Source organism: Phalacrocorax aristotelis, chromosome 2 (genome assembly GCF_949628215.1).
Source record: "Phalacrocorax aristotelis chromosome 2, bGulAri2.1, whole genome shotgun sequence".
NCBI lineage: Eukaryota > Metazoa > Chordata > Aves > Suliformes > Phalacrocoracidae > Phalacrocorax > Phalacrocorax aristotelis.
Genome location: NC_134277.1, coordinates 162,555,770 through 162,572,452, shown reverse-complemented (window position 1 = coordinate 162,572,452; position 16,683 = coordinate 162,555,770). Strand labels below are relative to the sequence as shown.

General features: G+C 42.2%; 1 protein-coding gene across 3 annotated transcripts in view; it reads left to right on the top strand.

Moving 5' to 3' along the window:
• Positions 1–16,683, top strand: part of COL22A1 (collagen type XXII alpha 1 chain) — a 262,270-nt gene that overhangs the window by 106,874 nt on the left and 138,713 nt on the right. For all 3 annotated transcript variants that reach the window (XM_075085891.1, XM_075085889.1, XM_075085890.1), the window contains 7 exons: positions 4,037–4,160; positions 6,645–6,920; positions 7,990–8,070; positions 8,676–8,789; positions 9,385–9,429; positions 14,797–14,850; positions 15,633–15,668. In XM_075085891.1, coding sequence (XP_074941992.1) covers positions 4,037–4,160; positions 6,645–6,920; positions 7,990–8,070; positions 8,676–8,789; positions 9,385–9,429; positions 14,797–14,850; positions 15,633–15,668 — 730 coding nt within the window. The remainder of the gene's footprint in view (positions 1–4,036; positions 4,161–6,644; positions 6,921–7,989; positions 8,071–8,675; positions 8,790–9,384; positions 9,430–14,796; positions 14,851–15,632; positions 15,669–16,683) is intronic.

Genomic DNA, 16,683 nt, shown 5'->3' with positions numbered 1-16,683 from the left:
TAGGTGGGGTTGATTCTGTGTTGTGACAATCATTCTACAACCATTTCTTTTCCTTTTTCTTTTTTTTTTTTTTTTCCTTCTTTTCTGTCATTCCAAGAGACTCTGGTGATGTGATACATATGGACATGAACTGGCTTTCTCCAGCCTTGTTTCAGACATGAAAACCCCTAATAGTCAATGAGTTACACTGAGTATTAGCAGGTTTTAGCTGTTGTAGAAGTGGTCAAATTTCCCACATACATTAATCTTACCCTTTCTCACGAAATGCAGACGCCTTATTAATTGTCGTTACATTCAATGTCTGAAATGAGAATACTCTTATTTTTCTCCATTGTGTTATTATTATAGATGTAGGATCTCATGCTGATTGTCACAGATGTAGGCTCTTATGCCAAACAGAAGCATGTAGGAAGGAGGATATATCGTGAAAATAGCAATAGCATGGCAATGGCTAAGACAGTCTCCTGCCTGGTTATTATAATTTTTTCTTTGCAGAAGCTGGGATTCAGCTGACCTTGGAGTTGGGTTAATTAACTCTTAGACTAACCTGCAGCACCAAGGGACTCTCTTGTCCTGGAGTTTTATAATGGCCTTTTCTGCAATCCATCCTGTTGTCAGAATTATAGACTAAGGGGCTGGCAGAGTGCTCCCTGTAGGCATCCAGCAAAGCTCCATAATATGGATCATCAGTTCAATTCAGCCTTGGGTGAAAGAAGGAAATAAAATATTTCTGGGGACAGCAATTTCTGCCCTTGGATCCCTAAGTTAAGACAGGCTTCTAGACAGAGATCACTTTTTAGTGAGGAACTAAATGAAAACTCATAAACAGAGTTTTTGTTATTTATGCAGCAATGCATCTGTGTAAAAGATGCAGGGACCAAGGACTTCAGAAACAGCTTTTATCATATCTTCAGAGCAACAAGAGTGTCTTTAGATTTGTTTTTGGCACAAAGCCTTTCTCTGTTGGCAACTTGCAGCCAGTTCTTCAGCACCTTTAAAAATCGGTTGAGGGTGACAGGTAATAGGTCATTATAGCTTTCAGTCAGTTTCAATCTACCTGATGGGCCATCTGTCAGCCTCTGTGTGATGAGGTGTGGCCAGACGCACGAGGATATTTAGGTACCTAACTCCCAGTTATTTCTGTGGGCATTAAGCATCTGAAAGCCCTTCTTCAATTTAATCTTGCATGGTGATATTCCGGTTCCCAGCTCAACGGTATCCAGAAAGACTATATTAACACGGAGGCTAGCAGTGGGCTATTCCAGATTTGATTGTAGGTTGTCAGGCCCAAGGCTTAACAGGATATCTTGGGGATTAATTTCAACCACATGCTGCTATACCTCCCTGCTCAGCAAAGCAGTGATGCCACAGTCACAGCCACTGCCTTTAATTCATAGTTGGAAAGAAGCACAACTGCATATGCAGAGTTGAAAAACCATTATGGAAAGGTAGTATCGAAAGCATGTGTCCCGCTGCTGTTGATGTGATGACAGCAAATGTGCTATGGATCAGGAGGAGAGCAAAGCACCCCGGAGCTGTAACTCCACTACCTTGTGCCACCACCGGATAAACCGAGGAACCATTTCTCTGCTTGCTTTTCATTCAGTAGGTGGCTGGAGGTGGTGGTGGGGTGTAGCTAGGAGACAGTTCAATACTCTCTAGCGGGCACTCTGTGGGCCCAAAATGTGAGTCAGAATCCTAAAGATCAGGACAGGGAGGAAACTCATTAAACCTAAATGTGATGGTGAAGATAGGTGGTGAGGAGCGAGTGATGGTAAATGCACTAGGCTTAGATGTAGCAATGACAGAGTTTGAGGAGCTGAGCCACAGGGAAATGCCCCACCGGCAGCAATGTCATATAGAAACATCCATGGTTTTTGTTCAAGAGGACAGTGCAATAAGCAACACCTTTTCAACTGTCAACATTGCCACCTTGCTGAAGTTTCTTGAAGGGGTGGATGTTAAAAGCCAAAACATGCATCTTCTCTGACAAACCTGGATACAACAAGTGTACAAAGCCATTTGACAGGAAATTTGCACTAAGGCATGTCAACAGTGAAGGAGACCTGGCAGGGTGCCCTGTCCCTGACTGATGTGATTGACCTGACTCTCTCCTGCCAAATACCCCGTAGACTTCCTTGGTGGCTTTCTGTGCCCCAGTCATGCCAGCTGTATTCTCCATGGCAACTCTGGCACGAGAGTGACAACTGACACACTTCTTGTTTTGTCACGAAGGGAGGGAGTGTCTGGCTATTTTGTGTGCCATGGGAGAGATGGGTGCTGGGGTGAGGTGGATCTGTGACCAGGGAGGGCTGGTTTGTGAATAGCTAATACCAAGAAGTGAGACAGCTTTGTCTGCTCTCCTAAAGGAATGGTTCTGTAAAGGAGCTAGTCGGAGCCTGGTTCATTTTTCTCTTGTGTTGGAAGACTTCAGAAAGTGCCTGTGTCCCCAGTGGGAAGACCAGCTTATAATGGTGCATAGCCTGCATGGGCATTTTATATAGCAAAAGCCACACTAGTGGATGAAAGCACAGTGTTCTGAATTTTTAACTTGGCTAAAAGGTAGGAAATTCAAAGCACAGATCAAAAAATGACTGAATATTTTGGCATTAGGAAAGACCGGCTTTCAACCTTTGTGTAACTGCAAAACAAAGTATTTTGGAAATTTTGAGGATTTTGCTTTAAACACTATTAAGAGCCTCTAGTTTTGCATGTATTTGTGCCAGTTTCTACATAGTGATGGACTATGTCAAATATTCCTTAAGAGAATCTGTCATCATTGTTTTGCTCTGCATTAATTGCTGCTATTGTGTTTTGTTTTTCTCTTTTTCTAACGGGTGCTTATGCCTCACTGCTCACATGTCCGGAAGCAAAGACATGATATTTAGGAAAGGCCTATTTAGAAATGATCAGAGAGTCAGGCTGGCTTGGGCATGAGGAACAACGAAGTTAACTGGGACTCTTCAGCTGGAAAAAGAGATGGCTTAGAGGCATTATAAGCAAAGTTGCAAAATCATGAATGGCATGAAAAATAGAAAAAGAATAGGTTCATTGTGTTGGCCCTTATAAGAACTGAGCTAAGTACTAAATAAACACGAGGAGGCTTATTATACGGTGGGTAGCAGGGCTGTGTGATTCCTTGCCAAAGGATGTTGTGGATGTACTAAGTTTACCTGAGTTCAAGGGGAGACTGGAGAATTCCATACAAGAGAAATCCATAACAAGTTATTAATGTAGAAATTGTAGTTGTCTCTGAATTTGACCTCTCCATCCCAAAGGGTTGGAGGTAGCGGGGATATGTTTGTTCTGTTTTTTTCTCATTCTTAGGCATCCAGTAACGGCTAGCGACAAAAAAAAATAATAACAGTGGGTTAGCTAACCCTTCTGTCCAGCCCTGCATGCTCATGTTATGCTGTGTTCTTATGTCAGGGCTGAGTCAAACAGTGCTGATTTTGGTTACCTCAGACTTATGCATGGATCATGGTGTTGCACTGAGTAAATTTCTGCCTAATGTGTTTGTTATGTTTGATTTAAGAAGGTTCTCCTCTTCTCCCAGGCCATCAGTCAAGGAACATCTTCTTGGGCAGGCATGAGGTGTAGCACATGTTTTGGGGCAAATATTACAATATTTGTTGCTATAACTATACATTTATAGTGAGTTTCAGTGTGCCTGCCCACTGTCAGATGTCACAGGTCTCCAGCGCACCTAGAGGACAACAGAATGGTTTACAGATTGTGTGGTCTGAAGCATCAGGTGAAACTGCTTTGACATGATGGATACTAGACTGCAGTTTTTCACTGTTTCTCATTTAATTTGAGAGCTTCACCATTGTTCCAAAAAGGGTTCCTCAAGGACAGAACCACCTGGAGGGCACAAACTCATGTTCATCTCTCTGCAGGCTGCCAAATACAGCAGATTTTGTGGAGCTATTTGATATTTTTGGGAAGCGTTGCTGGGACATGCAGAGAGTTTTAGAAGTTCTTCTCTTCGCTGCTAAGCCTGATACACTACTCTCTTTTTCCCTCCCCGTGCCAGGGATGTATTTCCACAAGGTCTGCCTGATGAATACGCCTTTGTCACTACCTTCAAATTCCGTAAGGCTTCCAAGAAAGAAGACTGGTATATTTGGCAGATTATTGACAAGTACGGCATACCACAGGTACGAGGCCCTTTGCAGCCAGCAAGAGCAGCCTTGTTTCTCTTCTGTTGCATGAACCAACTCTCTTGCCTTAACCTCCCACTCCTTTTTCCTTGTGGACTATTAAAAATCCCTTTGCCTGCCTCTCAGTTCATTTTGCTGAAAATCCTTTGCCTTTAATTCAAACTCTGGAGGAAGGTTTGCATAGATCTTCATTGTTGTTAGCATGCAGGTAGATGTATTAGTTGGAAAGGGGGAGGAAAATATACCATCCTTTCTTTTGAAACCACTTTTGGGGATTTGGTTGTTTTTTCAGGTAATTCTGTTTAGGGAAAATACTTTGCCTGTGTGGCAAAAGGCGGCTGCACAGATGTACCACAGAGCAGTGAGCTATGTTAAGCTTTTGCACAGACTTCTAGATATCATGCAAAGGCATTATGGGTTCCCTACTTAGGATGTGGATGTAACACCTATTATCACTCCACAACCCTGATCCCTGGATGCTGCAGTATTTGATCTAATAATTTTTGTCAAGTACTCTCATATTCTCAGAATAAAAATGCCGTAAGAGTGTAGTAAAGGGCTGTCTGTCCCTGTATAGCGTGTTCTTAGCAGCATGCTATAGTTTAGGGGTTTGGTGTGCTTGAGGAGGGGGTGGTTTGGATGGGCTGTATGCTTTCCTGCTCAGTACAAACACGGTGCTGATGGCATTACCCATGACTCCAAACCGGGCTGTCAACATGGGCTCACGTAGCCATGTAATGCAGTATTGCTGCTTCGGGACTAGTATCTGAAAGGATTTTGGCAACTCACAGTGAAGGACAGGTGCAGTTTGAAGATTTAGCTGTCTGAGTTTCAGACAATGGTAAAAGGTTCATATGAAAATTATTATCAGCAACACTTTGTTACATGAAACACGGTTTACTGTGCTACATGCATTCCTAATTCCTGCAGAGTGAGAATGTGTATATCATTCAGTATTTCTTGGAGACAGCTGGAAACTTGAACTGCTTAGGTGTGGAGAGAAAAAAGCACTCGAGATTCTCATTAATATTTTCAAAAGTGCCTTAAATTGTGGTGCCAAAAGTGCCTTAGAGCATCATGAGCCTTGTTTCATGTAAAGTCAGTAGTGGTTTGGCCACTACATTGCAGACCTGCAGAGCCTAGAGACTGCGGACACTTCTGAACTAATGCTGATCCAAGCTGGCGCTTCCAGCCAGCACGGTGCTCAGCTGCGTGGAGATGTTGGGTCAGATCTGGAGGCAGCCTACTCTGGGCTGCTTACGTCAGACAGCTCAGTGCCAGCGTGGCCAAACTCCTTCCAGCTCTGCAGCTTGCGGATGCGCTGTTTGCTCCCCTGGCTCTGTGCTTTGCTTCGTTCCCTGCTGCTTGCTGGTAACTGCCTGACTTGCTAAAAGAAGAAATCAATTTGTAAATGAACCAAAAGTATAATGTCTTCAAAAGCCTATTTTTGTCTGCCCCGTAGCTTGCAACACGGTGGTGGGGTGTAGCGAGGTGCTGTTAGGAATGGTTAGTGGGGGGAGAAAGGCAGAGACATGAAAAGGAAGGAAGATGGACAGAGGCAGTGGTGAGATTTTGATTCTGCAGTGTTCAAGTGGAGTGACATGATTTAATACAGAATTAAAATGGAATTTTTTTCCACTCTCACTTGAAAATACTTTGCTTAAGAATGGTCACTTAGGACCTCATTTCTTGTGTGTTACACTTGATTATTTTAGTCAGAAAGGAAAACATTTGAGGCTATCTGTCCTAAAACCCTTTTAACTTTCCCATATCCTTAGGCATTGTCTCTTCTATTTCTAATGAACCTGATTAGGCCAGGAACCAGTCTTCAGCACAGACTTTAAGTGGCATGGCCTGGCTGTGTCCACACTGTGCAATACACAGTCCTAGGTCTTCTCTGAGCCTAAGGCATAATCATTATTGTGTGTTTCAGTTTTCTGTTCAAAGCATCTGAAATAAAGCGTGGGCAGTGCTGCAGCTCAGCAGACTGGTTTCATTCCAGGCAATGAGGGATTTGTCCACGCTCCATGGGATGGTTGAGGACATATACTAAAGAGCACAGAGCCTGCTGGGAAGTACCGCATGGTACAGAGAGATCCAAAACAGTCTCAGCTTTGTCTCTCTACCTTTGAATAGATGCCTCTGACATGTGCTACTACCCAACCATGCCCAAGCATTGCCTGGGAGGCATCAAGGTGGCATGTGCTGAAACCATGCCGAGGTCTGTACTCAAAAGTCCTTAGGTGCTCATGGGTCTGCACCCAAGCCTGTGGCCTGCCCCATCTCATTTACTAGAACAGGTGTAGGCTCCCTGTCCAACTTCATATCTCACACAAAACTCTGTCCTCTTCTCTTTGTCTGGGCTTCTCACCACATGCCGTACCACCCCTGACTTTGGGGTGTCAGTCACAATGGCGGGCAGGCAGAAGGAAGGACGAGGCTTTGCACTTTAAAGGCAAAATCATTTCTGTCTGCCTATAGGTCTCGATCAGACTGGACGGAGAGAACAAAGCTGTGGAGTACAATGCCATCGGGCTCACCAAGGACGCCGTGAGAGTGGTCTTCCGAAACGCACGAGTCAGTGATCTTTTTGACCGCAGCTGGCACAAAATTGCCCTCAGCATTCAGTCAAAGGCTGTCTCACTTTACATAGACTGCAGGCTGGTGCAGATGCTACCTATTGAAGACAGAGAAAATATTGACATTCAAGGAAAGACTGTGATTGGCAAACGCTTGTACGATAGCGTCCCCATTGATGTAAGTACTGCACGTGCCGATTAGAGCTGGGGTAACGTTCAGCATTTGGTTTGCAGCATGTGACTGGGGTTTTGGGGGTTATGTTGTAACTGACCCTTTTCCTGAAGCAGCATCACTGAGACGTTACCTATGTTACACAGCTAAGACAGACTGGCATCTCATCATACACAAGACTTGCCATCTTTCTATGCGAGACTCTCAGTATCTCCATAATAGAGATTAAAAATGAGAAATTAATTTAATTTTTCTGTCTAGTCCTAGAATGTTCTATAGTTAAAATCAGAGACAAAATCATCCACAAATGCTGTCAGGCTGGGTATTGCACTACACACATAAAGGTCTTTTACTGCCTGATCTTGACATTATGAATGTTTCCACCTGTGATAGGAGGAGATGGGGAAAAAAAAGAAAGCTTGTTAACTCAGGAGAGTCATGATATATTCTCAGTTTCACAGAAAAGATACCTGGTATTAAATCACTCTTGCTCCAGTTGAACCAAAGTTGAGACCTGCAGGTGGGACTTGATTGTCCAGTAGCAGTGTTAACCCGGTATAACTTCTCTGTGGTTGTTTGGTGTTTTGAGACTCGTGTAACCTTTCTTAGCTGTGCAAAATGGATGGAATGTGCATATTAAATGTGCTAATAGGGTTTTTTCACGCAGGAGTAAATGATCAGAAGATGCAAGGAGCAACAGGAGAAAAATTAACTTTATGTCTAAATGAAATTCTAAGAAGGATGTAGGTGCTCAGAATATGTCTTCACAGACAGAAATTTGGCCAGGACATGGGGATTAACATGCCTCCTTATTTGTATGAAAACCTGCACCAGGATTTTAATAGGCATATTCTGGATCTCATTAGCTCAGCACTCTTGAAGCATGCTGAGATATTGGTCCATTACTGATACACAGAGAGATAAATATTGACTACAGGATCCATAGAGTCACTATGAATTTAGCCACATCTGGCTTTTGTTTGTATTCATCTGCACTGTTTGTATCCAAGCAAAAGGACAGGCGGTTTTTAATAATTTACTGTCTCTGAGACTATTGCCTCACTTTGTCTTCTAGTTTGATCTTCAGCGAATGGTTATTTACTGTGATTCTCGGCATGCTGAGCTGGAGACCTGCTGTGATATTCCCTCTGGACCAGTAAGCTTCCTTCTGTCATTTATTCATTTTCACATGAACATTCTTTGTTGAAATCTATTACATAAATCAGGGAATATATGACAGTGTAGGATTATAATTTTTTTAATGATGGTGAGAAGCCTAACTATATAATTGGTAATGCAGCAGCACCAGAAGAGGATCACTGCAGAGGGATGAGTATGAGGAATTCGAAGTTTCCACGTTGCTCTTTCTTTGTCAGACTGTCAGGGGAAACAAAACCCTGAAGTGATGATGGAACAACAGAAATTCAGCATGAAATATTCAACATGTTTCCCACTGGTTTTATTTGGAAAGAGCTACAAGGGTGCCCGTTGCTGCTTAGTTTCCTGTGCTCAGCTCTCATTAGAAACTTCCACCCTCCTTCCACTCTTACCTCCTCGATCCTGTTAAAGAGATTCATTGTTCATTTTGCCATGTTTTTCCCCATTGCTTGAACGAATGGCTTTTTTGGGATTTCGTTCCTCACTATGACTCATTTTACTGTACGTTATCGAGTAATGGCTATGCGGTTTCTCTAAAGCGGGTTGAAGAGAAAGCTTTCTAGAGTCAAAGGCTTCATCATAACCTTGAGTGTTTGGGTGTAGTGCCAGGTCACGGTCCTGACGGAAGCACCTCCCCTGGAAGTAAGGCCCACTGTTGGTAACGAGCAAGTTGGCCACCTCAAGACTGTCAACTGCTCCTGTCCTGCTGGACAAAAGGTGAGTGTTGGGTGTGTTTCATTTGAGACATGCTGGCTGGGTTTGGAAATAAGGGTACGACACCATGCAAGTGAGTTATAAGAAGGGCTGTCTTTGTTCAAGAAGCACTTTAGACCTAGTGGTAGAAAGGACTTCATAGAAAGAGCCATGTGTTATTCACATGAGTTCAGGTGGGGTGTCTGTACAGGTAATGGCAGTCTTTCCAGTCATTTTCTCTTTACCTAATGCAGTGATTTTGATCATGCTGGTAGTCCTGGTAACAACCTTGAAAACAAAGTGGTTATTCTTATCCAGCCCAGTTATGTGCATCCTTTTTCAAATAAAAAAGAAGATATTTTGGAGGTAAATACAGGCAAACTGAAAAAAAAATATCTCATAGCTTTAAAAAGCAGTGTACTTGCTTACATTGGCTGTGACCGGTACCTCTGAGAAGCCAGCTTCACTGTCACTGCTCTTGAGGGCATGTCATTTTTAGTCTGTTCTCCATTGAAGCCTAAAAACATTTTTGTTGTCCTCAGCTGTTGCTGCATTGAGCCCCTTGCTCTGTTGTATAATGAGAAGATCAGTCTGACTAATCATATACTTTTTGTCCTAGGGGGAGAGAGGTCCAGTTGGCCCTGAAGGTCCTAAAGGTCAAAAGGTCAGTAATAAGTACTAGTTCATTTGTTCAATAAAAAGAACAACAAAGAAAACAGTTTCAAAGTAAGCGGAGGAGCTGATTTTGAGAAATAGGAGTCAGTTTGGCATATGACTGAGTTTAGATAGTTTTGGAAGAGCCTGAGAGTGCAGGAGACTGTCCATCTTGTATCTTTGCTTCAGGCTTGCATTTGAGCTTCTCTGTTGCTGCTTTATGTCATTCCTAGAGTAAGTTTGTTCCAAAATCTATTCCTGTAGCTTTTAAACAGGCATTTTTGCAACTCCGTGTTATTCTCTAGGTCATGCACAGCTTTCATAAGTCACCTGGAAAACCATGTGCTGCTCCTGTGCTGTGCCTTGCTCAGCAGTACTAGATACCCATAGGTTAGGTAGCAGCCTCCCAGTCACACTCTACAAAATTTCCTGAGACTAGAGCAAAGAATAGCCACAATCTGTTATCTTTAGCAAGACTGAGTCATGAGCTCATGTTAAATATCCACTTTCCTCAGGACTCTTCTTCCTAGATAGCAGGGTAGGAGAGTGGTTGTGATCTCTGCTCCAGGTTTCACAGCACAACCTCTATGTTATTCTGCATATTCTGCAAGCTTCTTTGATATGTACATGTGTACATTCAGCATTCCACAGATTTTCCTTCTGTGCTTGGTTACAAATAGAGCTGTCAGACAATTGACTTACAGGGAGCGCTTGTACTGGAAGAAAACAAAGATATACAACATTGCTGAAGAGATGAAAGTTGGTGGTTCCCAGTTTCACCATCTGTGCGATTAAAAAGATGTTTGAAAACAGTTTGTATTCAAAATTATTTCCATCTGAATCACTTCTGCAAGTTCAATCAAGTGACTGTTTACCTGTATGGCGAATAAACTAATTACATCCCACCAGAAGTTACTCATTTATTAGGAAGCATTGTGGGAGGAGAAAGGAGAAATCTCTGGGCTTTGGAAGGTCCTCAGCAATGTGTTGTGGGTTTTTTGGGGAAAGGCTTGTCTCAGGGAGAGGTTTTGGGTGATGAGGAGATGTGTTTTGGAGTATGTTTTCTGTTGGCATGAAAGAACATGGGCACATTAATGCTCAGATGTGCCTGACTGAAAATGCATAAAATGTTTCCTTATGCTTCCACTTTATATAGCAACTTTCTATTTTAATCTGTGACAGCTTAAATAATGATGGGTTGTTTTGAAGAATGGCAGAGTCATGACTATTGTGAGGACGTTGCAGAAGGATGATGATGATAATAATAAAAGCGCCTGCAGCAACATCCCATTGTCTTTCACCACTTTGCAAGGTCTATGAGCTGGTGAGGATGTCTGTTGGTGCACTGCTGGGGTGCAGGAGATACCAGTCGAACACAAAATAGTGTATATCCAAGCACTGCATCAGCAGATTTTCAATAACAACCTGAAATAGCTGTCCCACTCCTGCAGGCAGGGTGCTGAAGAGCTCTGCAGGTGTGTGTGACTTTTCCCTGGCTGTAGTGATCCAAGACACGTATACAGCCGAGGCAGGACCGTGTCAGAGTCTCAGAGAGCTGGGGATGATGCCATTTAAAGCCAGGCTCTGACAACAATTTGGTATAAATATGATGATTTGGGAAAAATTACTTAGCTTCTCTATCTGCTAAATAAGGCAAGTAATAGATTTTTGCTCCTGACTTGCAAAGATGTTATTAAATGACATTTACCACCCTTGACAGCAGTTCATGCACTGCTTTTGCCAAGGACCAGCTTATCACAGTCCCTGCTCTATGTGCAGGAACTAATATCTCTCTCCTCCTCTCTCCCTGAGACAAGCCTTGCCCCAAAAAACCCACAACACATTGCTGAGGACCTTCCAAAGCCCAGAGATTTCTCCTTTCTCCTCCCACAATGCTTCCTAATAAATGAGTAACTTCTGGTGGGATGTAATTAGTTTATTCTACCTGGAGCATCCCAGGTGGCCATGAGGAAGAAAGTGAATACTGTTTGCAGCTCCCCAGTATTACCACCTGGGACTTTGTTAAGGAAAGACTACGGCCCCACAAAATTATGAGTGGCTTCTGCATTATGTGGTTGTAAGTGTCCATAATATGTTTTAGGATCGTTCAACTTGACCTCTCATTTCTAAGGTCCAAGGATTGTGCTTTAAAGCTTTGTTGTCATGTAATGAGGCAGACTGTAAAGCTTTTTTAAGGTAACGAATATCAAAGATTTCCATTTGTTACTGGAATCCAAGAGCTGGGGCTTCAAGAAACACACACAAAAAATAATCGTAAGATCTATACTATATTCTTAGGTTTGATTAGAACAGGCTAACAAGTAAGTACAGCATAAGAAAAGACCAAGCATTCATTGTCTAAACAGAGAGGTGGGAGTGAACAAATGAATAAGGAAAGAAATTATCAGGAAAAGGTGGAAACAGAGTGACATTAGGACTCCGAGTCAAAATTCATCATTTTATCTGTAGACACCATTGCTACTGAGCATCTCTTATTTGGGTTGGATTGCAAAGCTAAACTCTACCCCTAAATAACTGGGGCCCAAGGGATATTTAGGTAGGCTTCAGGTACTTGAGCATTATCCAAAAATATTTTATAGGCTGATAGTGAGAAGTGCCCTTTGGAAGACTATATGGCCACATAAGAACCCAGGAAAGCAGCTGGTTCAGCTGTATCAGAAACACAGCACACAGCTGGTGGGAGTCACCTGAGAAATTAATCCTGACAGGGGATACTAACAGGGAGAGAGGTCAGTGTTAAAAAACCAAAACACCTCCCTTTGCCCCAAAACAGGGACCTTTGGAGCGGTTGACAACGATAACAGGACTGTGAAGGTCCTTCTCTAAGCTAAGACAGTTTGGGGGTTTGGTTTCATTTTCTTTTCCCTAGACCAGTAGTAGCTGGTAGATTTTTCACTCTTTATCCAAAGAAGGAATAATGGCTACGTGGTTCTTTCTGTGTTCTTAAAAAAAAAAAAAAAAAAGGTCAGTTTGAGGGTCTGTTAAGTAAAGTGAATGTGGCTGTCATCTGAGTTGAAGATGGAGAGATTAGTGTCCAGGCTCTGCTATCCTGAGCTCCCATAGCATATTCCTTCTTTTAGGGGAGGAGGTTTGGCCAGGCTTTTCTTATCGTACCATCTGACCAGTGCAAATATACAAAGTGCAGGAAGATAATGAGTTTCTGTTCCTTCTCTAATTTAAGTTTCCAAAGGCAGGGCAAAAACTGGAGTGTTTGCAGTTATTAGAAAAAGTGAAAAAAATCCCTCAGGGATTACCACCTCTGCCTCAACCTCCCATGCTGCTAAACTGAAGGTAATGCATGGGAACACGGCGTACGTGTTTTGGAAGGAGATACAGTAAAGGGTGGTGCTGGGGGAGAGGGAGGCAGGAGATAGCTTTGGAAGAATTGGCTAATGTGCCTGAAGCTGGGCCCTATTGATAAAGTTTAGATGCTAATGACAGCCTTGTCTACTTTATTTTCCTTACGTACTTGCTCTGTATGCTGTATCTGCAGGCAGCGAGGCTGGCTGGTCGGAGCGCTGGGTCAACAGGCTTCTGCTCTCTTCCAGCACTGCTGTCGATCCGAATTTAGAGAAAATCACATCTCTGTGAGATCTTTTTTTGTCCACATCATAGAAATGACATTGCTTCCCTGCCTTTGGGAAGTTTGTGAAGTCCAGTGTACTAGATAGGCTCCAGCAGAATGTATTTTTTCCTCCAAATTAAAAGGGAGTTCTGATATACTTTAAGTGACTTAAAAGAGACGGTTACATAAAAACTTGTATGAATTTTGCCACAGCCTACTTGAATTGACTGTGACATTGGTTTTGCATACACGCTACTTGCCCTGTGAGGTTTCTTTCTTTTGGCAAAAGAAAGATAAAGGTTAAAGAAAGAAACTTTCATATTTCTTGTGCTTTCAAAAGCCTGTCTTGATCTGAGGAAAAGAAAGCACGATCCCGATAAATGTTTCAGTGTCTGGTGCAGTTCAGCCTGCTTTTTGGGGCATAGGTCAGGACAAATTGAATAGAGTGACAAAATTAAATCCTACTGTGGTCCACGTGGGGAGATTTGGGAAGTACAGGGGTCATTGGACATGTTGCTGCCGCGGTACTGGAGGGTCGTGTTCCAGGTCTGAGACTTTTTCCGCTTAACGCCATGTCTATATTGCAGTCCAAAGTGCCTAAACCCCCTACAGGCAAAAGGCGATGGGAGGTACCAATAGGTGAGGACTTTGTGTCTGTTAGTGACGGACGGGGAGCCCAGCACAGCTTATTTCTGGGATACACCTTTTGGGTGAGAATCAAGGAGGAGCTAGGTGGAGGTGTGTGGGCAGAGCCCTCTGCTCTCCAGCAGCTCCTGGTGCTAGAGGAATTGAAGGAACTGCTGGCAGCACTGCACGTAGCCTTTAACTACTCTTACTAATGGGTATATCCTCAGCTGGTCCTCCTTCCGGTTTTGTGACTGCGGATCAGTATGTGAAAATGATTTGCAGGTATTTTTCCTGCACTTGCTGTTTTTTGGCACCACTTCTAGTTCTGCATCTGATGAATATTTATGAAATTATGTATCTTCTTTGATTCTTTATCCCTTTCACCCCTGTCTTTTTTAGGAGACAAATTAAGAAAAAGGGTTTTTTGTTTTTGATTGACCATTTTTCTCTTTTCCTCCCTACTTATTTCCTTCTCCAGTTTTCATTCCTCTACCCATCATAATTTGTATGTTTTCAGATGTCTTTTTTCTGTGTACCCTTCCCTCTCTTCCACTGGAACAAGCAAGAAGAGTGACTCTGTATGTGTTGCACACTTCTGTGAGGGAAGGAGGAGTTAGCTGATCATGAAAGTTTAGTGTTTAAATTATTTTTAATAGCTTTAAAATCTTGATAATGTTTACAGGGTTTTTTTTTTCCATATTTTAGGTGTACACCCTCTAGATCTTATGCAAACCACCATTCCAAAGCCTTCCTGGCTTAATGGAAAATAAGGACTTTTAAAATACCTAACAAGAGAAAGCTCTCTGCCTTGCCAGTGCATCCTGAAGGCTTCTAGCAGTATTTTCATAGGAAAAATAGATTATAATATCAATCTGAGAACTTGGACATTCAAGTCGGTATAAATGTAATGAGGTACGTCCAGTCCTTATGGCAGGAGCTGAAGGTACAGACTGGTGGGACCAGAAGTATCCACAACCTCAGTCAAACCCTTGTTACACTGCTTCCCAAAAAATCAAAGCAACAGAAAGCTGACCAGAAAATACAAACACTAATGTGGTACACACACTTCACAAACGAGTAAGAGGAAATCTCATCTGTTATTTTTATGCCTGTTAAGAAAGGAATTAATTAACTCTGTGGTGTTAACAACCTATCTTTTTCAAGGGAGAAACTGGCACCCAAGGGCTTCCTGGACTCAGAGGAGAAAAAGGAGAGTCAGTAAGTAAAAAAATACCAGAATTATTTTACATGAGGAAATGGAAATACAAGTAGTTGTTTTTCTCCTTTTTGGTGAGAATTTGCTCCTAATGTCAATGTGCCCAGCTGAAAATGTTCCCTCTGCTGGGCCTTTATCCCAATGGAAAGCTGATTTTTCTGGCACCCAACAGCATTTTTTGGAGTTGGGGAAATGGGTGGGTTCATTCCTGAATACAGCAGATAAGTGACTTCTAATTAAAATGTGTAACTGGAGTGTACTTGATTATAGCACAGCTGCACATCCAACGGGGACAGTGTGAGGCAACTGAACACAAGGAAGATGCAAATCTCTTTCAGCTCTTACACTGAGATGACCAAGATACAGCTTCCCCCAGCTGCAATTAATGCAAATGCCAGACTGAGTTTTTAGGCGAGAAACTCTTTAACCCTATGTAAAATTCATTCTAATAAGGGTTGTTGACATCTTTAATTTTGGAAATGTAATATCTGACTCTGCCCTGAATAGAAAATAAGTTTTCCTGGCTGCAGTAGGAGAACAGGGGGTAGGTTTTCTATTTTAATTTCTCACTGAATTATTATCAAGGAATGATGCCCAAAGAAAATTTCTTTCTCTATAGTAGCTGTCCTGTGACTTGTGTGTCTATATATATATAGATGTGATATATATGGATAGATAGATATATCTCAGATATATAACAATGAAAACATGACATATACATTTATACTGTCGTTTGACATCCTTGCTATCAAATGTGCCTTTTCCCCTCTTCTTTCATTTCTAGGGCAGAGCCTATGGCAGAGGAGAAAAAGGAGAAAAGGTAAGATCTAATCCTTCATTGGACTAATTAAATGAGAGTCACTAGCTGTTGCTTTCCATAGCTCAGAGGTTGCTTTTTGAGTGCACAGGATGCAAGAGAAATGATACAGTTGGTTCTTTTGGGGGAACTTTTATATTGTGTTATGCCTCCTTCTGCAGAAAAGCTTTTGTGGGTTCATTGCTTTCCCTCTTCATGTTCTTTGAGTTTCCTTTGTGCATTGACCATGTAAAATGCTATAAGACTGAAATCATAATCTTTGCTTTATGTAAGCAGTAGTGAGTTTGTGGAGGATAATGCAGTAAAGCAACTGGCTGGGAGGATGAAAAACAAAGGGAAAGTATAATTTCGAGTTTATTGAATTTTCAACAGGATTAAATTTGGGTCATGAGGAGACTGCCACACTGTTTCTTTTCATTGGATATTTTCGTTAATAACCTGAAGAACAAAAGCTAGAGTATTTTCTTACTGCAAATAATAGGCAGGACAGAGTATTAAGATTTGGAGGTTAAAACTGAGGATACAGAAAAACCACTGAAAATTGCTAGGCTATCCATGTCGGAAAATAAGTTCAGTGGTGATCAACAATGGGAAACAAGTAGCATGACTGGACCAATTTACGTGAAAAAATATGTTGGTTTCCAGGCAATTCTGGTTGTAAACTTCCCATTCCCCACAACAAAACAAGGCTGCAGACCTAGACTTCAGAGAAGTAGCTCTTCCTCTCTGTAGCTCCATACGACACCTGATTTTGGGTGTTTTCCTTGCCACCAAAATGAAATTTCGAGCTGTGGAGAAGAATGGAAAAAGATTGACAGGAGGGTCTAGGAGATAGATGGATGTATTAAAGGAGAAGTCATGGATCATACTGAAAATGGGATTAAGAAACTGTGGAGCTGTTTTCCAGGGGGTCTGTGGCTACCCAATTGCTCAGGGAATTTAAAATAATATTGGATTGCGGTCTGAAAAGAAGAATGCTGCACTAGTGAGAACATGGCATTTATGGCCATTGCATCTT